This window comes from Piliocolobus tephrosceles, chromosome X (genome assembly GCF_002776525.5).
Source record: "Piliocolobus tephrosceles isolate RC106 chromosome X, ASM277652v3, whole genome shotgun sequence".
In the NCBI taxonomy this organism is placed as follows: domain Eukaryota; kingdom Metazoa; phylum Chordata; class Mammalia; order Primates; family Cercopithecidae; genus Piliocolobus; species Piliocolobus tephrosceles.
Window position 1 is genome coordinate 59,481,136 of NC_045455.1, and position 27,942 is coordinate 59,509,077.

Genomic DNA, 27,942 nt, shown 5'->3' on the forward strand with positions numbered 1-27,942 from the left:
GAATAGTAAAACCTTTTTTCATTCATAGCACTATCTTCCTTAGCTACCCCAGCTCCCTCTCCATTACTTGCTATGTTTTCTTTGAAACAGGAGGAAACTTTCTGTCTCCAATCTCTGACCATAGTTCCTTGGCATATCCCTCTTTAAAAAAACCTATTTATCATATACGATATGATGTTCTGAGGAGTGTGTGTGTGTGTGTGTATATATATATATTCACACATTGTGAAATAGTTAAATCTGGCTAATTAAAAATTGTATTACTTCACATAGTTATTATGTATGTAGGGAGAACACTTAACATCCACAGTCTCTGCATTCTTCAAGAAAACAATATATCATCTTTAACCATAGTCACCATGCTGTACAAAAGATCTCTTGAACTTATTTCTTCTAACTGTAATTACATATCCTTTGACTTACATCTCTCTAATCCTCTAGCCCGGCCTCTCAACCACTTCATTTTGACTCTCTACTTCTGTGAGATCAGCTTTTTTGGATTCCACATGAGTGAGATCATGCAGTATTTGAGTTTCTGTGCCAGGATATATCCTTTCGAAATCTCTTATCTTTTAACATCTTAACTCGTGTCATGGAAATCAGGAGTGACCTGTCAGTTGTCAGATTGTGTAGTTGTTTCGTGAACTTCATTCTGTTAGATTTCTCTAAAGAACCGACATTGTGTGTTTTTGCCTAGCTTCGGCCACTGTGACTGTGTAGCTTCCTACCCCTTTCCTTCCTTACTGACTGTGGCTTTCCTCTTCTTGCTGATAACTCTTCTGTCTCTGTCTATTCTCCTCTGAACACATCAAACAATTCATTGAAACATTTATATATATATCTTCTATATTTCATGCTTGTTTATGCTGTGTAAGTTCCTCCTTATCTCTCAAAGTAACATTCTGTTCATCTCCTAAGTCCTAGCTCAAATTTTAACTCTTACATGAAATCTTCACTAAATAAGTGTTAGCATTCTATCCCTCCTCTTTAAAAGCCCCAGAGTTTTTCATTTATACCTAAACAACAATACATTATTTTCTACATTTTACTATATTTTCAATGTATATTTCATTTTCAATACTAGATTGTAAATTCTTTGAAATAGTTTTCATAAGTCCCAAGAGAGTCTAGGGAATTTGCTAGGAATCCTCACTGGAATGTAAGCTCTATGTGAGCAGGAATGTTTGTTTCACTTACTACTCAATCTTTCACACTTGAAACAGTATCTGTCGTGGGCCAGAAGTGCAATATACATTTGTTGAACAAACATTCAACATGACAACTAAGACAGTCCTGTATGCATAGTGGGCACGAGACAACAAGTTAGTTAAAAATGCAAAACATATTTTTTCAAGTAAATGCTTCTTCTTTCAAAATAGTGAGTTTGAAAAGTTCAGACTGCCCTCTGAACTAGTTTGTGAATCATAAAATACAACCAGCTCAGTATATTTTATTCTAAACAGACACAGCATTATTCAGCTAATATATTGACGTAATTTGGCTATCAATTATACTTGGCTGGAAATGAAATCTAAAAACTGTAAGTTTCAGTGAAATATCTCATCTGGGGGTCTCTAGATTTTGGATTCCCATAGAACATACTGAGTATATTTCTTGGCAGGCTGAACTATTACTGACCTCTTCCTCTTCCTAGCTTCTTAGTGTTGTGTTCTGTGGGATTACGTTATGAACCCTATTATCTTTACCCTATTATCTTTTCTCCCAATATTCTTTCTCATTAATTTACTTGGATTTAAGTATGGTTCTATGCCAATAACTTGCAAGTTTATATCTCCTGACCTCTCTGATTGCCAAACTGTGATTGCCAGCTGCCTCTTCTGATACTTCCATATGGGTGCCTCAGACATTTCTAATTAACATGTCTAAATCTAAACTCTTCTTTATAATGCCCAAATGTTGTTCCTGCAGTGACCTCACCCTGTCTTCACCACCTTAGTAAACTGGACTATTGTTTAGGAAGCTACTTAAGTCACAATTCTAAAATACAACAACACATCAAGTTTTATACTACCTGATTGTTTTCTGAAGGTTTTCTCAAAGATCTGGTTAAGGGTTTTTTTTTGTTGTTGTTATTTTTTGTTTTTCCTAGAATCCCTGGAAAAAAATTTCAAATGTTCCACACTACGGAGTCAATTTTAATAAACATATAAGCATTGGACATTAAGAGATAATTAACACATACATAACATTAAAAACTTAATTAAGGCAATAAATAATTCAATTAGTATTCCATTTAGTTAGACATTAAGTCATTTTTTTCCTTTAGAATTTCTTATTCCAAAAGCTAATTTCAAATAGAATGCCAAGCAATCCATTATCATTATAAAAGTAGTGGTATATATCAAAACCAGTTTTTAATCATTTACTTTGTTCATTCCTCCTACCTCTTCACTACTCTGGACCTCATTTTCTCTTGCCTTGGACTACCTCCCAAGCTTCCTAATTTATTCCTCTCTCCCGACATATTTCCAGAAACATCATCTCTTTAAAATGCAAGTTTGCAATGTTACCTCCTGAGCACCCCAATGGCTCTCTATCAGACTTTGCATCACTGGGCTTCCAGCCACCTCCCTAGTCTCGTATCTGCCATTCCTAGTCTCACACATCGCTACTCATCTGCACCTCACAGCAGCTTGCCATACACTGGTTCACTTCATCTGTGCTTCTGAGTGTTTCCTGTCATCCTCCTCCTCTGACTACTCTGCCAAGTGTGCGAAGGGTCTGCTCAAATGTTTCTTACTCCACAAAATCTCTTTGATTCCCTAAATCTGGGCTGGGTTTTCATTCTACATGAATTTTGTGGACATATGTCTCACTGCACTGACCTCATAGTTTACATGTCAGATTCTCTTCAGATTCTCTTATGACAGTGTGCGCTCCCTGAAAACCCAGTCTGCGCCAAAGCTCATCTTTGTATTCAATGGTATAGCTGTTTATTTTAAAACAGTGAATGAATAAACGAATGAGTTAAAAGCTTTCCTGTTTCCATGATTCCCTACAACACTAAGGAAAGAATCAATGAGCAACAGATAAGAGAAATGGAGATATTGTTCACAGACTGACAAAATATATACATCCTAGTGTTTGGTGATAGTGCAGTAGTGTCAGTGGGTACATCTGAGCTTTCATTCAATCTATGTTAAAGGATCAAGAATGAAGCTCTCAAAAATGACCACTTACATCTTCAGATTTCCTCCAGGTAAGGAAATAAATGGTGCTGCTACAGGTTTGATGTGCCTATTTGGAGACTTTGAAGTCTCTATTGTGTGTTATGGAAATGGCTTGGTAGGATGGAAAGAGTCCTAAAGTGGAAAACTACAAACCTGGAACTAGTATTGCCTTTGCCACTAACATGAAGACTCAATGGAAACTGTTTTCTTACTTATAAAATGGAGACATTATACTTCAAGATTTCTTCTCACCATAATGTTTTGTAATATGGCTTTTAAAAGAACAGAGCACTTCTAATATTGGAACATGCTCTCAAAGTAAAATAAGAGAAAATTTCTGGGGAATGTTTTGGACCTATTAAATTAACAAAATTATTTCCTTAAGTTCTTAATTAACTGATGCTGATAACTAGTCTGAATTTTAATAGTGTATGGGTACACTCGTAGTTTTATAAAAGTGTACTTAATAATAGTACATGATTTGTCTTAATAAAAAATGAAAAATGTAGGCACAGTGGCTCTAGCTTGTAATCCCAGCACTTTGGGAGGCTGAGGCAGAAGGATTAGTTGAAGCCAGAAGTTCAAGAGCAGCCTGGCCAATGAAACAAGACCCCGTACCTACAAATAAATTTGAAAAATTAGCCAGGTGTGGTGGTGTGTGTTTGTAGTCCTAGCGACTTTGAAGGCTGAAGTAGGAGGATCACTTGAGGCCAGGAGATCAAGGCTGAAATGAGCTGTGATTGCAATATTGCACTCCAGCATGGGCAATAGAACGAGATTCTGTTTCTAGAAAGAAATAAAATGAAATAAAAAAATAAAACAAAATATTATCATTATAATAAAATCTAAAAAAGGAAAATTCTCTGACGTGTTGAGATATTTACTTGAAAAATACAATAATTATAAGGCAGGAGAAGGCTTTTAGGACTTTTGGAAATACGGTCCCAGCATTCCCTAATTTTATTCCCTAATTTTAGCAAAAGCAAGATATTCTCAAAATCACATGAGTCCATGGTAAATCATGCAACACTTGTTAGGAGGCTTTACAATGAGCAACAAATATGAGAAACATAAAATCTCTCTATTTTCATGATACCAGCTGCTGGATTCTAGAAGCAGATGTTTGCACATGTGAAAAATATATTGAAACTTTTAAAGTTAGGTAAACCATGGGGCAGTTGCAAACTTTGGTAAGCAAAAGTAAACTGAAGCTGCATACAATTTGGGAAAAACACTTTATCCAGAAAACATAAACAGAGATGAATTTTGAAAGTCTTGAAAGATAGCACAGGAGGGTGCAAAAGTTGACACTGAGATCCTATTAGATAAATGCATTCTAGTAAAACCTTACAGGGATTGAAAATAATTGGAAATCCTGGCATATAGTGCAGTTTCTTACATGCCACCTATGTGAATTACAAAGCAACAGTGTCCTTAAAATTTCTAAGTATTTTTTTTCCTGATATTAAACATTCAATAGTTTCTTCCTGTCCCCCATATATGATAGTAATTTTCTATTTCCTTCCTAAGACAAATTTACTATTAATAAGCTTACAGCAGCATTTCCTTTGAAAATTGTTTTCAGAGACCGGCAGGTGGCCACTACAAGGAGGGACACAGTCATCACCTTCATGTTCTTGGTTACGCGGAAGTGGTTTTGTGGCAGGCCAGGTCCCACTAACAGCTGAACAGCAGGTCTCTGTGACAATGGTCTCAGCACAGATTGAGTGGTTAGGTTAAATATTAAAAACTGAAAGAGCCGGTGCCCCTAAACAAAGGCTGGAATGTAACAAAAGTCCATCAAGAGTCTTGAGTAGGCCTTTCCTGGGCCTTAAAGCATAACAAGATAATAAAGGAATTCTTAACAGGACAAGTTTGATTAAACAGGTTTTATTAGGGGTCTGAAGAAACTTCTCAGACCTCCACAAACCAATTTTATTGGAATGTCTGAAGGAACTTCCCAAACCTCCATGATTTAGCAGGAGACAAGATGAGGGTAATCACCCCTGGCACCCGGACCCATCTAGATTAAGTAAATTTACTGAGGCTCCAGAGGAAGGTCTTCAGGACTCTGACCTGAGTTACAGATTAGAAGAAGTCAATCACTTATGTCTTTGGACAAATGCACACTTACACATCGGCATAAGCTTTGAAGGTTTACAAGCTCTGGAAAACTTTGTAATTTTGACTTAGTCTGGTGATATTTTCTCAGCCTTTTCCCTGTACCCGGTTACAGAAATAAACTCTCTTCTTTCCCAGTTCATCTGCTTCTTGCTGTTGGGCCACAGGAATAAGCATCTAGACCCTCTCTTTGGCCTGGGAAAAGTTTGACTGTTGTCTGTTATGGGAAAGTCTGGGAAAAGGCCTCGAATCATTAACTGGAAGAGTCAGAACTGCAGTAACCATTCCACAGACTAGAACACAGAAAGAAACAGTTCTACTACTTTTTTATTTAGTGTCAGTTATAAGGAAGATTGTAAAGTAAGTGGTTTATGTTCAACACCTTATACCTCTAGCTCACTAACTTCACACAATCTGAATGTGTGGTTCTACACATTCGTCCCCAGGTGGGCATGAGCCTCGACTTCTATTTCCTTGCTATAGCTTTCTTAAATAGTTCCTTCATGGTAAAATACAGGTTGTAGAAAGTTTTTTAATTGGTTTCATTTCCAAACATAATTCGAAATATGATGAAATTTCAGTTATTATATGGTGAATTAGAAAGGGAAAGTTGATGGAGTGAAACTCAGAGCCTCCCCCACCCCCACCTCTAGGCAACTGTGAAATTACATAACAAACACTGCTGTCATTTAAACTAGCCTAAGCCTATTTTGATTAAGGTGCCCCCAAGCAAAATACAAATACTAACTTAAAGAAACAAACAAATATTTATTAGCTTTACTTTCTGTGATTTTCTAGAATGTTCTCTAGGAAAAAAAAAAATCCTTAAGAAAGGAATTTAGTCTTAAAACTGGAATTCACTAAAGCAAACCAAAGATATTTGATATTTCTATCACCGTCAACTTTCCATGGATTTTAAAAATTGGATTTGAATCGGGAATTTCATTATGCAATTTTTTAACTCAATGTAATTTGAGAAGATAGATTTTCTAACAGTAGAGGCAGGAGAAGGAAGCCATAGGATTAAATAGAAAACTAGAAATTACAAGGCAATTAAATAAAATGAAAAAATGAGAAAGAATTCAAATGGCAATCCCTGGGAAGCAGAGAAGTCCTTGAATCCAGTCACAGGGGAAGGGACCAACAGACGGTCACCCAAAAGGGTGATGTTAGAATTGGTTGGTACACAGGTTGTCAAAGGAATTATCATGTACAATTCTATTCCACTAGCTTCAGGCTTCAAGGAGTTGGTTTCAGTCAATTATAAAGATAGCAGAAGGCTGATCATCTTTGGAAAATTGGGAACTATCACTTAGCCATCATTAAGGAGCTCAGAGAAATTGCTGGTAAGCATTTATAAGGACTGTACATTTATTATTTAGAAATCAATGGAGACTACTAAATTTTAGAAAATGCTTATTAAATCTTTTCATGAAGAAAAAGTTATTGCTAACAATCAAAATAATTTACAGGGCTTCTAATGGATAGAAATTCATAGGTACAATACTTACTTAAAGAAGCTAAAGTGTGAATAATATTCCAAGGCTTAAGAAAACATTAGCTTCATAAACTTTTAAAAGAGTTGTATTATTTATAAAAACTATCTGTGGCTCTTCTTTACAGAACTAATACTATATTTATTTTCATTAGATTTTGGTATAGATCAGTTTATCTTCTTCCAAAATATAAAATCAATTAAAAAAATCAAATATATTTTTCTCAATATTCCACGTTTTTCTTTTCCCATTTTTAAAATAAACAATACTTTATTAGGTAAAAATACATATTTACCTTTTTTATTAAGTAATATGCTATTATGGTACTATACAACTTCCAAAACATTTGGAATTTTTAAATCTACCTACCTACTGTATTTTATAAAGGATGAAGGGGAGGGTATGGAGAAAATCTAATTAACTAATAGAAAACTAGGGCACAAACATGCAATAAAATGGAAATTAGGTACATTCTTTGAATTTTTTTCCATCACACTAAAAGAAAAAATAACCTCTTTCTACTAAAGGGTTTATTAACATTACATCCTTAAAGCTGTCTTCAGCTCTAGTACAGTATATCACACCTTCAATTAGCTGCTGAATTCTTTTAAATTATCTTGCCAAAATAGTGGGCAATACATTACCTTTGGTATGTATTTGTAATTAAACTAATGGCAACAAAAATACGCAAATATCAGGAATGGAGCAAATAGAAAAAATTTCACCGCACAAAAGATGAGAAACAAAGTAATATTTGAACTAACAAAATAAAATCTCAAAAGGCCTAAGTCATTTCCAAATAAAGGAAAACCATTATTAACAAAGAAAGTATTGAAAATGTGAAGATTATTTTTGAAATTGATTTTCATTTCTAAATTAAAGAAATATTTCAATTTAAATATAAAACATTTTTCTAAAATGAGATCATTTTAGTTGGAAAATAATCTAATAGAAAAATATAAAACATAATATACTACTGAATTTTAATCGAAATCTATGTAATGCACTGCTACACATTTTTAGTGAGAGAAAAAGACTGATAAACACGTCTCCTTTCATTTGGCTCTAGTTTTTTCTCATAAGAGAAAATTTACTTTTGCTTTTTGGATCATTTTGAAACTATTAAAATTAGGGTTTAATATTTAAAATCTACATGAAATAATGATTTGGATATGACTGCCATCATCTCTCATCTATAAATAAAGTTGTTATATATATGTGTGCTTGACTTCATTGTGGAATTGTCTCTCATGATGTTGTTCAAATAGAATAACTAAATATATTGATCAAGACAATAGCTCTTGCTTCTTTAACATTTTAACATTATTTCTGAGTAAACTACTAATTACATGAATAGTATAAAACATTGTTTGAAAGAGCAAGCTTTGAATATATTTTTTTAAATTTCTATACTGCCTTCACTACTTATAACTATAGAACATTAAAAAACAGTTACTTAATATCTACTGAATGTGAGAGTAACAGTATTTTCCTATCTATAAATGCCATGAAAATTAAATTGGGTAATATGTTTCAGGTACTGAGCAAAATACAGTAGTTCAATCAATGCATATGAAAGATTTTGATCTTCTCCCCCTTGGTTTGCACACATTAACTCAAGTTTTTACTTACTCTTTGATGTTTATTCAATATCTTCTTATAGCAATGAGTCAAAATGGTTATTTGAGCAAAGTTTCCCATTTGGAGACAAGGTTGTGTAGAAAATAGAAAAGTTAGAGCCATATGCAAACCTAGAATTAAACTCCAACCTGCTCTTCCAGTTAATAAACTTCAAGTTAGCTTATTTTTATATGTAAGATAAAAATAAAAACTTCTTAGAGTTTGTAGGTTAAACAACTTAATGTTGAAATTATTTGCACTGTTTATGGTAAGTGGTAAGAACTCAATAGATTGCAGTCCCCTCCTCTAAATCTAGATAAACAGACACAAGCATAGATACTTGAAAGACAGACAGACTGATGGATAAAATAGTTGACATAGACAATGAAGATAGATAAAGAGATATACAGATGAGAAGTAGAGAAATATAGGAGGATAGAGGACACAGAAAGATGAGAGGGGAGAAAGCAAAGGAGGGGAACATGAAGAGGGAGAAGGGGAGAAAGACAGAGAGAGTGATCCCCCATCTGTAATTAGTTACATATGATTACTTAAAGGCAGACTCTAAGTCAAATTCAGTTTTGACATTTCTGAATAATCTAAAGTTTCATTTCATATTCAAAGCACTTAATAGATATTTATTAAATGAATGAATAAATCAAATCAATGGATCAATCAGTGAAATATTATTTTAACTAACTTTAAATATCTTGCTTTAAAGTGGAAGCCAGTCTTTTACACATAATTCAAATAGATTATTTAAGTGTATCTTCTAGATTCATAATAATTTTCCTGTATTTACTAATAGGAATGTATGGAAGTTTCTTACTTTACAGGAGATATTTCTAATACGCATTCTTACTCTTAGACTAGCAATTATTTCCTGTGCAATATTAATTGAAATTTATGCCATCTTTGGCATTCTTTTAAGAATAATAGCCACCTTCCCTAGACTTCAATTTTCAATATCAAAATTGAAAAAAGAGCTTTTTAGTATAAATTGCATTTTCATACATAATAAACAAGACCACTTCCTTTCTCAGTGAGAGAATATACACAAAATTCACTCCTATCAAATACATTTCTAAGTTAGCGGTTGGCAAGGAATTAAACAGTTAATGTGAACAGCAGTTTTTTGTTGTTGCTTTTTTTTGTTGGTTTGCTCATTTTTTAAAAAAGTTAACAGAGTTTCTCATAAAGATACAATAAACTATTTACTTACTTTAGGAATTTTCATAAGTAGCCAATCAATTATCTGTCAATCATTTTATGTGTCTTGCACATAGATGGGTCTATTTCATGCTGTGTATTTACATATCAAGTTTCAACAACCCATTATTGAAAATGTATCTCAAGTGTTCATATATTTTATAAAACCACAGAGCTATAACCCATCATGACCATTTAAGTCACGTCGAGTAAACGTACAAATTTTCCGAAAATGGGAATAATAAATAAGGATTCGCATTGCTTTTATTAAAAATATTTTTAAAACAATATTGCACTATTAACACAGAAAGTTGCTATGGTAAAAGATCATGAAAAAAGTAATCAGTCTAGCAATTATTACTTTGAAAACAGCTTTTTCTGAGGTCAACCTTAAAATAAATTCAGCATAATTATATTTAGTCCAAAAATATTCATATATACTTAAACTGAATATATATTTTGTTTTAAATATATATATAAATAAGTATATATAAACATATATGTATATACATATATATGGGTATATTAATATTTGCATTAACATTTTAATATAACTAGAAAACTTAACACTGTATCTGTTGAGGTATATATGATAGAACAGGCTGCCCTACAGGCAAAAATTTACTTTCTATAAATAATTAATCAATAAATGACTTAGAGGTGAGGTTCACATATTTTAAAGGTAGTTTCTCATTCAAAACAACTGAAATAATAAGTGTAAATATATTTAAATACTACTAATATTATGAAGACTATTAATATATCAACTAGTCTAGTGCACTTGTAATTGTAAAATCTGATTTATACTACAGTTCTTTTCATTTTCACAGTAGGACATAAAAAAATCTATTCACAGTTTTTAGTCTTACACGTAAGAGTAGCTTAATTTACTTTGGATGAATCATTAGCAAACATTTTATTGTATTTAAAACAACAAAAACATTAAAATTAATAAAAAGTGGTATGAGACCAATAAATTAGAGATAAAATTTTACAAAAATATATGCATTTATTAAGACACATTGTTTTATTATCCATTTCATATCCATAAAGTCTTAGATATAAATTAAAAGAAAGGCAAAACTCTGGTTTACCTATGACTCTTGAAAAACTATTTTGAAGCTAAAATCCAAACAAAAAATAAATCAACAAACACTGCTAAGAGCTATAAAATTCCAGTGATTTCATTTTACCTAAAAAGTGTTGAATTTACTATTTTTTATACTGTAAATTCATAAATATACATATCTAGCTAATAAATACCATATTTTCCCTGTCAGTATAATTCCAAATAGGAAAGGGTTGGAAATGTCTATGAAATAAGAACAATCAAGTGACTTTGGTCAAGTTCTTATTTTAGGATTAATGAATGATACTCAGGGCCCTCCTTTTTCATTTTTGACTGTGTTATTCAATGGTTGCTGTTCGTCTGGGGCAACCTCAAGTTTTGCTGTTTCTTTGCTATATTATCAATGGTCCATTCCACTGTGATAAACTGCAACTCTAGATCTAACAGGTTTATAATGACTGCTTAAGCTTTACACTTTGTAGGCATTGGAAGACTTCACTCACCTTGTTCAAGTGGTTGGCTTTTAGTTGAAGTAGTTTTCATCTTGAGTGCCTCCCTAACAGACATGTCACAGCAGGAGCCTTTGTTAGTGTCTTGGTCACTGTCAGCCTGATCACTGTCCCCGTGCCCACTGTCTCTCAGGCTGGCTCTTTCTGGGTCCTTAAACGTGGAGCTACTGAAATACATATAAAGAAAAAGAAGAGAAAGTGTTGTCTCTACTAGTTTGAATCTGAAGTGTAGTCTCTTGCAAAGCAATTTTGACACGAATGCAAATGGGGAAGCTGAGAAAAGTTATTTAATAGGCCTTACCTTTGAACAAACTGCTGCCTGCTGCCCATGTAATTGGGCTCTGCGGGAAAATTGTCTGTCTGTGAAAGAGAAGGAAAAAAATACGTATAGTTGTACACTGGACAAATCTCCTGCAGAGCAACAAGATTTCCTAGTGGAAAAATGATTAATAATTCAAAAATTCCCTTAATCTTCAGATTTGTACATTTTAATTAAATTGGAAATTGCTGACATGTAATTATGTACTCAGAACAATTAAATGATTCCGGTCCACAAATTACCTGTTAAAGTAAACAATGAGCCTGTCATAACTGGCATTCTCTTTCAGTACCAGGATGGATAACACTGTGTTGTTTCATTACTTAGATATTAAGATAGAATATTTGTGGGAGGAGTGGGAAAATGACCTAATTTCTCCATATTAAAAGTGTGAATTATTTAGTAATACTCATTTTTAAACATAATTACATCATCTGCTGGGATTCTATGCCTTTCTTGATGTAATATCATTTAAAGTCATTCACTCCTCAATTAAGAGATGCAGGGCCTTTCCTTCAAATTTTGCCAGTAATGGATACAAGCATATCACATATGGTTGAACTCATAGCTATAATTCATTCTCAGCTACAACCCAACTATGGAAATTATATTCAAATAATCCAGTGAAAATGGATTTCTATTTTACTTCCTAGTTACCAAAAACAAAACAAAACAAAAATAAGAGAGAAAAAATTGTTACTTAAAATGTAAAGACATTGAGAAACCAGGCTTGCTTTTGCGGTTGTTTTTACTGCTTCCAAACTGACATGGAGGTCTGCCAAAAAGAACTGAATTCTCCTTGTATCATGGAACAGAGTCTTTTGGGAGAAAGAGACTGGATCTTTCATAGATTTCCCTATACTGTACATTCATACACATTACTTCTCCTTGCAGCTGACTCAGTGACAAAGCTTCTCCTGTTTTCTGCATCACCTCATATTATACTCTGAAGCAGCTATGGGTTCCTACAAGATCATCCAGCACACAAGTATCAGTGACACAGGGATCATACAAATAATGAAGCAGAGGGCCCAAGGTAAGACTTAATGTAGTGCAATATGTGCTTTCCTTATGAATAAGGCTAATTTAAAATAAGATACTCTTTTTTTTCATTCTTCACATATAATAATATAAAGTATTTGGCTTTGTGATCAATTACTGAAAAAAGAAAAAGACATGTTAGGAATGATAGTTTAAAGTGTTGATAAGTAGTATAAAGTATTGATATCATTAAAGAACGATAGTTTAAAGTATTATGTGAGTTTCATTGTCAAGTTTGGGGACAGAACCCCCACCTCCCAAATTTCTTAATGTATAACCTTGTTTGGTTTGTCCAAATGACCTTTATCAAAGTACATGCAAAGATGATGTGAAGTACTGGAAGACTTCACTCACCGGCATCTCAAAGTACATGCAAAGATGAAGTAAAAAGGGTGGATTCACTCCTAACCATCTTTTATGAGCAGTTGGTAGCAGACACTTTCCATTAATGTATTGTATTAATTTCTAGATTCAGTAAAGCACCTTACTTCTTGTTTCCATAATGACAAAATATCAGTTTTTAAGGATAACTTGTTTCTCTAGCAAAGTTAATAGCAGTAGTCAACATTGGTGGCAAAAATGTTTGCAAAAATAGTTTGAAAAATTTTTAAACTGTATTAGTCACTTCACATTTTAACTTAATAAAAACTGGTTCATTCTTTGAATTGATCGAACACATGTATCTAATCCACTATTGCTGTCAGTTGAAAGCTAAATATTAGTGTTTTAGAACACTTCAAGACAACAAAATCCAGGTTATTAAAGAGACAACAAAATGTAATGTGAAATCAGAAACTCTAGTTATAAGCACTATTATAAGTAGTCTTGTGATTTTAATGGTTTTAATTAAGTGGAGCCTCATAGCATGTGGATCCCTATTCGTTTAGACACAAGGAAATAGTCTGGGGAAACTTTATTTTCTCTTGTCGTGATAGGAACAGTATCTAGACATGTTTGCATATTATTAAAGTTCTAAACATTTGTAATTAAATAAGAAACTTAAACTAAGAAATGAAATCATATTTCAATTGAATGAAGAGCTATTAAAATTATATGTACACACACATGTATTCATGCATGAGTATTTGATGAACTCTAGGCAATGGTACTGCTGCCAAATATTGGTCTGATGAAGATAAAAAAACAAGAGGAAGGGAGAAAAGAAGGGTGTTTGGGAGAGAACAAAAGAAAATAGAAAGGAAAGTCAAAGAAAGGCCAGGTGAGGTGTCTCACACCCGTAATCACAGTACTTTGGGAGGTGGAGGCAGGAGGATCACTTAAGCTCAGGAGTTCAAGACCAGCCCTGTCAATGTATTGAGACCCCATTGCGATAAAAATAAGAAAAAAATTAGCCAGGTGTGGTGGTGCCCACATGTAGTCCCAGCTGTTCAGGAGGCTGAGATGGAGAATCACTTGAGCCCAGGATGTCGAGGCTACAGTGAACTGTGACAGCATCACTGCACTCTAGCCTGGGCAACCTATCTCAAAAACAAAAATAAACAAACAAACAGAAATCTGAGGAACAGCAAGAGAAAAGTACAGAGAAAGAAAGTGGGAGAGAGAAACGAAAAGATACATGCAGGAGGAAGCAGGGTGAGAGGAGTGAAAAGAAATGTAGAAAAAAGAAGTTGGTTTCTAATTATAGAATTTCACAAAGTACAGTTTTAAAAGTTTGCAACTCAATCACTAGTAAAGTATCAGAAGTTTACTAATAATATCTGAACTCAACGATTAAAGTAGATAGGAACATGAGAGATTGTGTGTGCATGTATTATTATCATAATGTAATAGCCATTTGGACTTTAACAAACATAAAACTAACTCACTACATTTTCATTATCTAGACTCCAAGGGTGTCTGAAAATTCATTTAAAATAATCTGAATATCAAATAACGGTATTTACATATAAAAATGAAAAATATAGAAAAAACATGTGTGTGACAGCATCATTTAATTAGACATGTAAGAGCATTCAGACATTTTACAACACTATGCTCTAAAAATTGAGTTTTACCTTTTCCATTTATAATTCATAAATTTTAAGTCTTGGAAGGGGGTAGAATTTGAGGTCAGACATTTGTACATTTAGGGCTCAGTAAGTAAAGTAATTATATGAATATCTACAATGCTTGAAAACCTTATCTGTCATGCAAGCTAATCACTATTTTTTTCTCTTCAAACTCAACTTGAACACAGTGACTTTTACATGATAAACATATAAACATGATAATGTGTTTATCATTAAAAAATCACATGTACCTACAATTGGTGGTTAGTTACATAAATGTTTTTAAGTAGATATTTTAAAAACTTTATGTTGATCTATTTAAAAATCTACAAAGATCAATAATAAATGAGACAAAAGTTATCTTCTTAAAAAAAAGTGATTATTTGCTCATAACAAAACCGATGTGAAGTAACATACTGAATGTACCCTCTTATTTTTTTATTTTCTTTTTTTTGTGTTAAAGATAATAAAAATTTAGATATTCTTTCCTTTCCTTTGTGCAGAAATTAAACAAGAAAATAAACAAGTGAGCAAGCAAGCAAACACTTAAGGTGGATAAAGTTTGCAGAATACGAATTCTTTGATTATTTGTCTTTTTTCTTTACTAGCAATCAGCAAACTGTGGTACATTTATAAATGATATTAAAAATCAACATTTTTATCAGCAGTATTCAGTAACAAACTATTCCTAAGGATATGCAATCTTCCACAACTTGCTATCTGATCCAAATTCTGAAAAAAATTATTGTAATTTTAAAAAAAACTTGTCTGAAAAAGGTCAAAAGAAAGTATGTAGTGAAACTGAGTCATGCTGCTTGAAACTAGGAAAGCTCTCTATTTGTGGAAGTAGGTTATTTTGATATGGCATGTCCTTAAGTTCATCTTAGAGGAGTAAAAGCAATACACTTATAATAGCTCCTATCAATTAATTATTTAACAAATATTTTTTAAAATGTATAGGATCTGTATGCTAAACATTATTAAAAAATGAAATAAATTTAAAGGACCTAAATAAATGGAGAGATATATGTTTATGGATTGGAAGGCAATTTGAATCCCCAAATAGTGTATGCATGTAACATAATTTCATGCAAATTCTCAGCAAAATTTTCTATGTACTTAAACAAGATGATTCTTCAATTAATATGTAATAGGAGATGAACTATAATAGCCAAAACAATTTTTTAAAAGATAAATCAATTTCTGAGGAAATTACACTACTTCCTTTTAAGATTTACTGTTGGGCTCAGCATGGTGGCTCATGCCAGCAATCCTAGTACTTTGGGAGGTCAAGGTGGGTGGATCACTTGAGGTCAGGAGTTCGAGACCAGCCTGGTCAACATGGTGAAAAACCCCTTGTCTACTAAAGAAAAATACAAAAATTAGCTGGGTTTCAAGGCACATGACTGTAATCCCAGCTACTTGGGTGGCAGAGTTACGAGAATCGCTTGGATCCAGGAGGCAGAGATTGCAAGAACTGAGATCTCACCACTGCACTCCAGATGGAGCAACAGAGTGAGACTCTACCTCCAAAACAACAACAACAAAAAGACTTACTATCAAAGCCACACTAATGAAGACTGCAGCATTGCCAAACGAATGAATACACACAACAATGGAACAGAAAACTGTCCAGAAGTAGACCCACACAAATATGAAGAGTTGATTGTTGACAAAGCTGAAAAGACAATTCAATATATATTTCAGTAGAAATAAACCTTGATCTATACCTTACACATTAGACACACACACACACACTTTCTCTCTCTCTCTCTCTTTTTTTCTTTCTCTCTCTTTCTCTCCTTCAAGCATGGAACATAGACCTAAATGCAAGTAGTAAAACTAAAAATATTTAGTAGAAAACTTAGCAGAAAATCTTTGTGACAGGGCACTGCACAGTTGTTAGACAATATCAAAGCATGACCCACAGAAGAAAAAGTTGGACTTTATGAAATTAGAAATGTTGGTTTTGCAGAGACAATGTTAAGAGAATTTAAAAATAAGCTACAACCCTTGAGAGAACATCTGTAAAGTTGTATGCAGACTGTATAAAGAACTGTCAAAACTAAACTAACTAAGAAAAAGAAAACACTTGAAAGGCTTAACACTAAATCATATGGAATATATTGATGGCACAAAAGCACATGAAGAGATATTTATTATAATTTGCAATTAGGAAAATGAAAAAATCACAATTATAATAAAATGACACTATATATTTATTAGATTACATGAAATTTTAAAACTTAACAATACTAATGCTGATGAAGATGTGGAACAACTAGAATTCTCATACATTTGGATGAAAATGCAAAGTGGTACAGCTACCCTGGAAAACAACCTGGCCATTTCTTATGTCAAACATAAATCTATCATACGACCCAGCAATCCTACTTCTAGGGACATACCCCAAAAAATGAAAACTATGTTCACACAAAATTCTGTATGTTTGCCCCAAACTGGAATCAGCCTGGGTATCTTTCAAAAGGTGAACAGACAGACCATCATACATATTCATACATATGCATAATAAAATACCATTTAGCAATGAAAAAATGGACTACTGTTGGAACAACCCAAATGAATCTCAAAATCTTTATGTTGAGTGAAAAAAGTCAATCTTTAAAAATTGCCGACTGTATCATTCAATTTATAAGACTAGTCATTAAAAAAAAAAAAAAACCAAAGCTATTATGCCACAGAACAAATCATTGGTTGCTAGGGGTGAGGGAAGGTATGATAGAGAGAGAGTATAAGCAAGCTTTTAAAGTGATTGAACTGTTCAGTATCTTGCTTATTTCATGAAACTACACATGTATGAACATTCATAGAACTATACACCTCAAAAAAAGTTCACATTACTGTAACTAATTTTAAAAGCAAACGGTAACACCAAAATATACCTAATGTGCTTTCTGCATCACATATATGCTGAAGATTCTTCAGTCTCAGAAAATAATTATAATACAAGTTATTTTTTTGAATATTCTCAACAATGAGTGTTACTGAACTTGTCTTTTAAAATGATACTGAGTCAATTTGTAAAACCTATGTAAAAATTTAATATTTATTTGGACAGAATACAAATGAATTTGGATATAAATATCTACTTAATCACACCAGCAAATCCAAGCAACAGATCTATAGCTCAAATTTTATTTAATTTTATTTTTTGAGACAGGGTCTCACTTTGTCATCAGGCTGGAGTGCAGTGGCGTGATCGTGGCTCACTGCAGCCTGGACCTTCCAGGTTCAAACGATCTTCCTGCCTCAGCCACACAAGTCACTGGAACTATAGGGGTGCGCCAACATGCCAGCTTGTTTTTTATTTTTATTTTTATTTTTATTTTTAGTAGAGACAGGGTTTTGCCAAGTTGCCCTGGTCTCGAACTTGAACTCATCAGCTCAAAGGATCCACCCGACTCAGCCTTCCAAAGTGCTAACATTACAGGCATAAGCCACTGAACCCAGCCTTCAAATTTTATTTCCTCCAAAGAACTTTTTTTCTTGTGTGCATCTCTGATTTATCCAGCCATAAAATAAATACTTTATATAAAAACTTCAAACTGAACTTGTTGCAAAGTAGTAGCTTCTCTTTTGAACACAGAAAAGAAACATGGCTAGATCATGGAGGACTGGGCTCTGTCTTCAAAACTGATAAATTCTTTTAATTTTCAAAATGGCTCATAAAACTGTTTCTACCTTTAGAAGTAAGTTAGTACCATACTTTGTAAAAACTCAAAAGATATGTAATACAAAATGATTAGCCTCTGAAATGTACCTAAATGTATGTAAAATATTGTCAAAATAATTTTACAATTTTGACAGCAAAATTAAGATGAGTATCCAAAATATGGGATTTTAAGTTTATATGAGACAATGTATGCAAATTTCAAGTTTATAATACAATTCTCATTATAAGTTTTTAATTTTCAAATTGTGCAGCACTGTAATGATATGAAATAATGGTAACTGGATGAGTATATGGTAAATTTTAATACAATGCTTGGATTTCTATAAAGTTAGACACCTGTGGGATGAGAAAAATAAAGACCTCATCATTTTGAGTCTAATTTCTAGTGAATTTTTAAGAAAAATATCAGAATACTAGTCTTCAAATGTATCCCTGCAAAAGGAAGAGAAGAATAATGTGAGCAGTAGGGAACTATTCTATGGTCAGTTTTTCACTATCAAATATACCGTTTAAGTAAATGCTGCTAGAATTCAATCTGAGATTAATTTACATACTCTAATAATCATATATGGGTGTGTGTGTGTGTGTGTATACACCCATTACAGATAAAGTCATGAGATACTCAGGAAATTTCGTGTGAAGAGAACAATTCTGACACACTATAGAACTCCGACACTTCCAGAATGATTGGCGCGGGGAAATAGGAGGCAATGGATTATAAACTGCTAGCATTCTTTTGTACTTTCAGTAGAGATGGAGGCTGAGGCAGGAGAATCACTTGCACCCAGGGGTCGGAGGTTGAGGTGAGCAGAGATTGCACCATTGCACTCCAGCCTGGGTGACAGAGCAAGAATCCGTCTCAAAACAAAACAAAACAAACAAACAAAAAACCCCTGCTAACATTCTTGAAGTCCTCTTCGGTTTCCCTATTTCTTTACCAAACTGGAGACCTTTAAGTCAGAGTCTACTACTCAGCCCAGTGGATGCATTCATTTCACAGATGTACATTTAGCTCAGAACATAGGCAGTACCAAATCCAGCATCAACAATGTAAAATTTACAATATCTGAGATTCAATCAGGAATTACAGGGCTTGCAATTAACCAGGAAAATAGAACCTAGACCTGGGAGAAAAATCAATAAAAACAGACCCAGGGATGAGAGATGATGGGATTAACTAATAGGACCTTAAAAATCTATCAGAAATATTAAAAATATGTTCAGGAATATAAAAGCAGGACATGGAGAGTATCTCCTTAAATCTTGTGCCTTAACTACCTCCCTTGCCTCACGTTAATTTTGATCCTGAAGAGAGAAATAGAAGATATAAAAAAGATTCATACGAAACGTCTAAAAATAAAAGCTGTAGTATTTTAAAGTAAAAATACATTGGATCGGACTGGCAGCAGATAGAGACTAAGGAAGAAAAGATGTAGCATTTGTTCAGCAAGTTATAGAAACATTTGCCTCAATAATCTAAATAGATAATACTTAAATTTTTTTTTGCATTATCTGTATAAGCTTTATATGTTTGTGTTAACATTATTTTTATACATTTTAAATATACTATAAAGACAAAAAAAAAAAAACGTGATCTTCCACTGTATGAAATATAAACATGAAGACATTTTAAATTCTAGGTGTATTAATCTAGAGTAAATGTAAGTGGGTCTTTGACTTTTTGAAGTCATTAAGAGAGCAACTCATCTCTTAACATCTAATTTGGGGTTGGATGTGTAGTGAACAGAACAACATTTTGTCTAAAAATAAATGGTTCTAGATATGATGTTAAATTGTATAATTATAAATTCAGTAAAATTTATATTTTCAGTGTTTTCCTAATCCAGGGATACAGAGACGTAAAATTTTGAAAAATCCCTTTGAATTAGGGACAGAGTTTGTTTGTCTACTTTGATACCATTGCATTGACAACCAAACAAAACAAGTTTTTGCCTTAATTCAAAGCCACTGCTTTTCACATTGATAACAAACATTCTGTTTGCAGTAGACTGAACACAAGGGAGTGTTAAGAGGTGAATAATTCACTGTAAGCCTTTTCATACCGACATTGCTTCTGATAGCTTTGCCTTCTACAGAATATATGGTGTGGTTCTTTCTACATTGCTGAAGTAGGCAACAGCATTTTAAGCCACCACTTATAACGTTATCTGACAGCACCTATGGCTGTGGAATTTTTAAAGTGCATGAAGTATGGCAATAACTGTATTTATCAGTGGTTTTCAAAATAATACATTTTATACAAGTATAGTGTGGTTGACATTTGTGTTTTGCTACTAAAGGCATAATAAAAGCATAGGGTATTCTTACAATATTGAGCAAAACCCAGCATTCCTTTAAATTAAAAATGAGAGGACAGGAACAGCCACATCCTGTAAGCAAGAATTTTAAGTCTGCTGCTCAATGAGGATGATTTAGACTTTTTTCTTAAAGTAATCTGGGTATATATTAAGATCTCTTGCAAACGCTAACTCTTTGAAATGACATTGATAACTTTAATAATAACTGATGTGCCAGCATTTAATTATGTAATTTATGAATCTTGAAAAAAGTTATCTTTGACAAGAACAAAGAAAACTGAGATTATCAAAAGTAAGATGAGCCCTATTTGTTATCTATGAAAGCACATAAAATAGAGACTACCATACATTCCCTTTATATATTTGCTGCATTGTGAATCTCAGGGCCAATTGAGATGCCACTAAATGCTGGATGTGCCATGAGGGCAGAAATTAAAACATACTTAAAGACTGCTAACTCTAACATCCTCAAATCACCCATTCTCTTCAGTGTTGTCAGGCTCTTCATCTCAGCCCTATTCAAAACTTAGTCTTCCCTTTTTATTCCAGTGGCAGTGTAGGAGTAAATTTGAAGTTCTTTTCTTTTCTGTTTTTTGCTATCTCTCCGCCAGACTTATCTCTGGAGACATTCCTCTGCTTTCTTCCTCCCGTGTTCTTTTTCCATCTCTATTAAGAATACTGAAGATTTTCCCCACTGAAAGAAATATCTAAAACTGGATTCTCTGCAGTTGGGTCTCCAGGACTAAGAATTCAAAAGTTATATGTGGCCAGTGAAAATTCATTACATTTCTGAATAGCTTCTTCTAATATTCTCGACGTGTAAAGACAAAGGAAGAGAATAAAGAAAGGAAGATAAATTGGTGATATTACTTATTATCGCTAAGAATTCTGAGTCTTTTGGTAGATAAATTTTCTTAAAGTTAGATGTAATTAAATTTAAGAAACCTGCTAACAAGCAAAAATAAATTTTTACAAATTAAATTTTTATGATCAAGCTGGTTTTTAGTCTAATTTATTTAACTACTATGGGCATGCTTGGAAATTATAATGCACTGAGTCTAAATGCATGTTTATAATGTCACTAGTTAAATTCTGCACTGGGAGATTTGGAGTACAGTGTCTTGTATTAGGATCTAGAAAACAGTATTACTGTAGTGATGTTTATTATTCATTCTTCTCAATTGCCTTAGGAGATAAAGTGGTGGCATTGTTTGCATTCTTTTTTCAAACAAAGAAACTGCAGCTAAGTGACTTTCATAGATTTGTCCATCATATACCCAATTTATTATAGAACAACGACACTTGCCAGAGCCTGCCAGCACCAGTCGGTTGCTGTACTGCCTCTCTGAGATAATGGAGAAAAATAATAAACCATTCCAATATTTTTGGAAATAAATTGATGAGAAATTAATGTAACTTTCCTTGAAAATATTTTTTTACTATTACTGTTACATAATAAATGAAACTAGAACTGCTATCACCCTTAATACCAAGATGGTTCTTTGAAAGAATCTGTGCTTCTACATTTCTATACCTTCATGTTATTGTTTTAATGTGCTGAACTTTATATATAACTCTGATAACTATATTTTTCTTTGATCGATAGCATTAAAAGGCAATCATGGCCATTTATTATCAAATATTCTAATGCATGCAGTAGGTTTAATCATATGACTACTTACCATCATTATATTCATATAAATTGTCAAACTAGGCACCAAAAATACCTACCTTTTTAAATGCAAAATAAATTTAATATGTTACACTTATTCAATCATTATGTAAAATTCCCAGACCAAAAAAAATAACTAATTTAAAAGTTGATCCAAACATATAACAGACTACAAGTCTGTTACATATTTCCATCAATTTATTTTTTCACAATACACTAAAATAGGAAACTTTATGAATACAATAATTTTGGTAAACAAAATTCACCTTTCTCACACCTCAAAATATTAAATCATCAATTAGAAGATAAATCAATTATTATTTAGATAATATTACCTTTGACAAATGAAATAAAAATTATCAACAAATTTAGCTTTCTCTTTGTTTTGCATCATTCTTTCAAGCTATCACCTTTGTAGGTGCATTTTAACTCCTAATAGAAAAAACAAAATAAAACAAAAGAAGTTCAAGATGAAATGGACTGACACAATGCCTATTGTTTTTCTTTTAACTCTTGATAGGCATAAAAAATTTACTTTTTTTGTAAGTATAAACAACAAGTCAGTCCAGTAGCTAATCAACCAATATATTTTATAATAATTAATAAATAGTTCGGGTAAACTTTGAAATCACCAACCTTCTACATAGGCTTCAAAGATAATTTATCAATTGCATCCAAAAACATAATGAAAGACAACCTCTGACATGACCATTACATAGGAAAAGATATTCCCAAATTTGAAGAGAAAAATAATCATTAATCGAATTAATGAGTATTAGATTTCCATGATATTTATCATTTTCTCTCTGAAATTTAAGAATATATACCACATTTAAAATGTACGACACAATGGAAATAGTCTACTTTAGGTAGGCATTTATACCTCAAGTTAAAATAAAGTGTCTTTACTAGTGTTAACATACTTTTAATTAACCATTAGCACAAAATGAAGTGAAATCTCTGTACTCTTTATCAGACTGTCACATAATATCGAATTCAAGCATCTCCAATTTGTTCTTTGCTTAAAGATTTTAATTTCAAGAATTTTCTCCTCTAGTGAAACAAGCAATCTTACTTAATGACAATCAGTTCATGAGACAATATGTCTGCATTCTTCTATATCTAGTTTTAAAGTAACAATCATTTTGATTTTGTTAGAATCTTTTTATAATCGACATGGTGCAATTTTTATAGGCACACACACATAAATGAAAAAAAACTTAAGAAATATTGATAACAGTCATGCTTTACAACAATGTTGTCTCATGGGCCATCATCTGTTTTTGAAAATAAAGTTTTATTGGAACTCAGCCATGTCCCATTCATTTGCATGTTTTCTATGGCTGCCTTCCTTCTTCAATGGCAGAGTAAAGTATTTGTGACAGAGACTTTCATGAACCACAAACTTCTAAATATTTACTATCTGGCCCTTAACAGAAAAAGTTGTTTACTCCTTACTTAGAAAATCTAGGTCTAGGTTCTTAACCATATAATTAAAATTTTTACTCTGCACATTCCTGTAGATAAAATATTAAAGATGAATTTTTATGCATGCACTATGCTTAATTAGGTCATAGTTTAGAAAAAACACAAATCGTTTTCTTTCTCTATAGGACGCAGACCTCCCTTACAGGATGTACATGTGGAAAGCACCTGATTGAAAAACTGTCCATATTTCTTTTAAGTGGATTTCAGTGTTAGGTGATTTGCAGCATGTTTATATTCAATTCCAAACTACTTAAAACTGCAGAAACAGTACCACCACGGGAACACCTGAAAACAAAATGCACTTCAATCCATGAAGCTTCCTGAAGCACATTACAAATTCCTCTAGAGTGTACTTAGGATAAGAGTAAATACTGGTTCTTTCCAGCAACATTACTCTTCAGCTCTTGGTTACTTCAAATAACTCACCCTTATACCCAGAACTTATTCTTTTGTATCGTATACTTCCTCACCTATTTTATAGGATGATCTCATCACTATATTACAACACCTTCAAATCTCTTTCCTTTTAACTTCACCTCTATAGGTCCATTATAATTAATTTCTCTTTTGTGGATGGGGAAACTAAGTCCTGTGGTATTTATGAAAGGCCAGCAGAGGTTTCAATATGAGTAAGTAATATGAACAAGTTTCTTTTGACTCAGATTTTGTATTCTTTCAAGTACTATATGATTCATCTAGCTTTTGCGTGTATTGTGCTTTCTATTCTATTCTATTTATCATTGTCACATCTATTTTACAGACTTATTATTCTCATTCTAATTTACACTCCCCACAGTTTCTAATACGAGGTCATAACCCCTGGAATGGCTTTCTTCCTAACTATTCAGGTCTGAATGAGATTAAACACAAATAAAAGCAATGAGATCTACTGGAGTATTTTGACTAGAATAAAATAATAATCAAAATCAGTTCTATGATTAAATCTGAGAATTGATTTAACTAAATAAATTTAATAAAATTAAATACATTTAACATTAAATCTGAGATTAAATCTATGAGAATCCTGGGCTGCTCTATAGTATCCAAAATTTGTGAATACTTTGACTACACAGGACAAAGCTAGAGAACCTCTTGAAACTACTGCCAGGTACCTATTTGAAAGACCCTGTGGCAATGTCTTATATATAGGTCACAGCATAATTTTTAATGTTTAATATGCAGAAGCCTTAAAGAATTCTCCTCCAAAGTGACCTGCAATCTAGGAACCAAGTTGCAGTACTTTATAGCAACAGTTATTTATACTACATAAGTTTCTCAAACTCTGTAGATACCTCAATATGATAAATGCATGCCAGTCATGAGATCCCAAGTGGTGTAAGAGCAAGAACCCTAAACTTTGAATCAGATAACATTAGTTCTGTATTCCTAGCTGGCTGTAAATACATGAATGAAATCTCAGTATTTCAATTTTCTTGTAAGAAAAGAAGTATAAATGGAATCAGAAGCAATTGTATGCATCCAAATTTCTAATATTCACTATCCTACAACAGTTCTTTTGCAGCACCTTCTCTTCATTTTCTCCCTGGTATGAGCTTTCCTTCCTACGAGGCCTCCCTCCATAAAAAATAAATCACAATTTATACAGAAGACTTAACGTTTTTCTACTTTAGAGTTTACTTTGTTATTTTAAGAAGTTTAAAATATCTAGAAACAGATTTTGGAAAATCGTCTGCCAAAAGTTTGTCACTTTAAAAATCATGTAACAAAAATTAACCAAAAGTGACCAAGCCTGGTTAAGAGGGTGCAAAATGAAATTTGTAATAAAATTAATTAATATTTCAGGAAAATTACCTTTTTATAATCATAAGTGTTCTTGAAAAAAAATCTATTTTTATGCAACTGCTTATATTTAGGCCAAGTGAAATATTGTTTTTATAGATAACATGTCTGCATGTCAGTACCCTAAAGTTTAACTGCATCAGAATGTTTTATGTAATTTGCTTTTAAAAACAATAATAATATATGTTAATATGTATTTAGTATTTATCATATTCTTTATACAAATAATTACATTTTATCTTTAATTCTTAAAATGGCCCTATAGATAGTAAATATTATGCCTTATAAGAAAGTAGAAGCAAAATAAACAAAATTTAAAAAGATTAAGCAACTTCCCCTGGACTGCATAGCTAATATACATTTTTGTAAGTCAGGAATTTTAAAAATAGAATCCCAGGCATTGTGGCTCACATCTGTAATCCCAGAACTTTGAGAGACTGAGGCGGTTGGTTCACTTGAGCCCTGGAGTTTGAGACCAGCCTGGGCAATCTGGCAGGACCCCAGCTCTAAAAAAAAATACAGAAGTTAGGCAAGCCTGGTGGCACATGCCTGTAGTCACAGCTACTTGGGAGGCTGACGTGAAAGGATTGCAATGAGCCGAGATCGTGCCACTGCACTCCTGCCGGGGTTAGAAAGTGAGACTCGGTCTTGAAAAAAAAAATTCTCAAGTAAACAACCTATCTATCAGAGAGTAACTGAATTTTAATATATCCATTGACTGGCCTAGAATTCCATTATTAAGATAATGTGAAACTACATTATCGACATGAAAAAATGAAATAGCATATAATTTTTCTTCAAATATTACATAATTTTAAGGAAAATGTAGTTTATGATGCTGTGTTTAGTATATACAGCTTTTTATAAAATATATAGTTGTCTGTTTGTGTGCATGTGCACAGGCATGAAGAAGTAGAAAGAGATACAGGTTCACAATCCTTTTTTTCATTTTGTAGGCCCATCCTCTTTCATATTTTAGATGATATTTTGATGTATATGTCATGTATTATCCATTCCAGTAGGGACTAGTGGAACACCTCAATATTAAACATACCGATACCTCTGCAGTGAAAAATGTTGATATTCATATTAGGTAGAATAAATAAAGACTATAAGTAACGTTAAATCAGTTCAGGCCTGAGTCTTTTGAATTTTAGAATTGGAAAGGAAGAATTGGAGATTTACTCAATAAAAAATTAACAATAGTTCTCTCTAAGTAGTAAATTATAGGCAATTTAACTCTAAAATTCAACTTCTCTATTTTCAGTCCACAATTATGTAATGACTTCTTACAATACACTAGACACTGTTTTAGATATTTATTTTAGTACAATGTTTGCAATAAATAAGAATTTTTCTTAAAATTGGGAAAAATATAGTCATAATTTTGAGAAGAGTGAAAATTAAACTCAAAGACACATAACATTTTTGAAAACAATTTGAAATTATTTTAATATAAAAACATGGATATCTGAACATCAGGAGTTTGTAACAGTTGTTGTTTTTCCCAGGAGTCTTTTTGTAGGGAAACTATTGACTTGCTAAAAATCAAACAGGAGAGGAGGAACTGGCCCTGCAGTCAAATGTAAGCAATTCATCCCTGGAGGGTCACTACAGATTCCAGTTCAATGATAGACTAGTTGAAATCCAAAAGGCACTAGACCAGCAGTGCCTGAATCTCAACTACACAGGCCTACAGGCACATTGTCTCAGTAGAGTAGCTCCATCTCTGGAATATCTGTCATTGCACACACACACACACACATACACACACACACACACATACACACACACATACACACACACACATACACACACATACACACACACACACATACACACACACACATACACACACACACATACACACATACACACACACATACACATACACACACATACACACACACACACAATCAAGGGTCCAGAAATCTCAAATGTTTACATCTCATCTGGGCTTAAAGAACTCTTTTTTTTACAAGTTACTTAATTCTATGTTTTGTTTTGTTTTGTAACATAACCAAAAAAGCTATGTCACCTTCTTATTGGTGTGTTAGACACATTTGTATAAATATAAACAACAGTACGTAATTTTCTCCAACAGAAGAAAAAAGCAAAAGAGTTGTTCTCTTTCCTGATAGCCCGCTTTCCCCTTCCTTCTTTTCAAATCATGTAAATCAAGTTGTGACATACAGCTTGGAAAATAGAGTATTCCTTTCTCTGAAGGTGTGTAAGTTTATTCAAGTAGAGTCAGGTAATTTCTACAAGCTATATACTTAATATAAAAAAGACAAAGTATGAAACCCTTCCCTTAGTCTAATTTGATTTAAGGATCTTGATACCCCTTTTCTTGGAAGGACAAAATATCACAAATATAAAATGGTGC

The 27,942-nt window shown here is 32.8% G+C and overlaps 1 protein-coding gene across 3 annotated transcripts in view; it reads right to left on the reverse strand.

The window, feature by feature from the left end:
- Positions 1–27,942, reverse strand: part of PCDH17 (protocadherin 17) — a 95,634-nt gene that overhangs the window by 49,138 nt on the left and 18,554 nt on the right. For 2 of the 3 annotated variants that reach the window (XM_026447091.1, XM_023226111.3), the window contains exons 2-3: positions 11,517–11,575; positions 11,210–11,382 (exon numbers count right to left, since the gene is read on the reverse strand). In XM_026447091.1, the coding sequence (XP_026302876.1) occupies positions 11,210–11,382; positions 11,517–11,575 (232 nt within the window). Of the gene's footprint in view, positions 1–11,205; positions 11,383–11,516; positions 11,576–27,942 lie in introns of all 3 variants that reach the window. The other variant, XM_023226112.2, reaches the window with a different exon arrangement.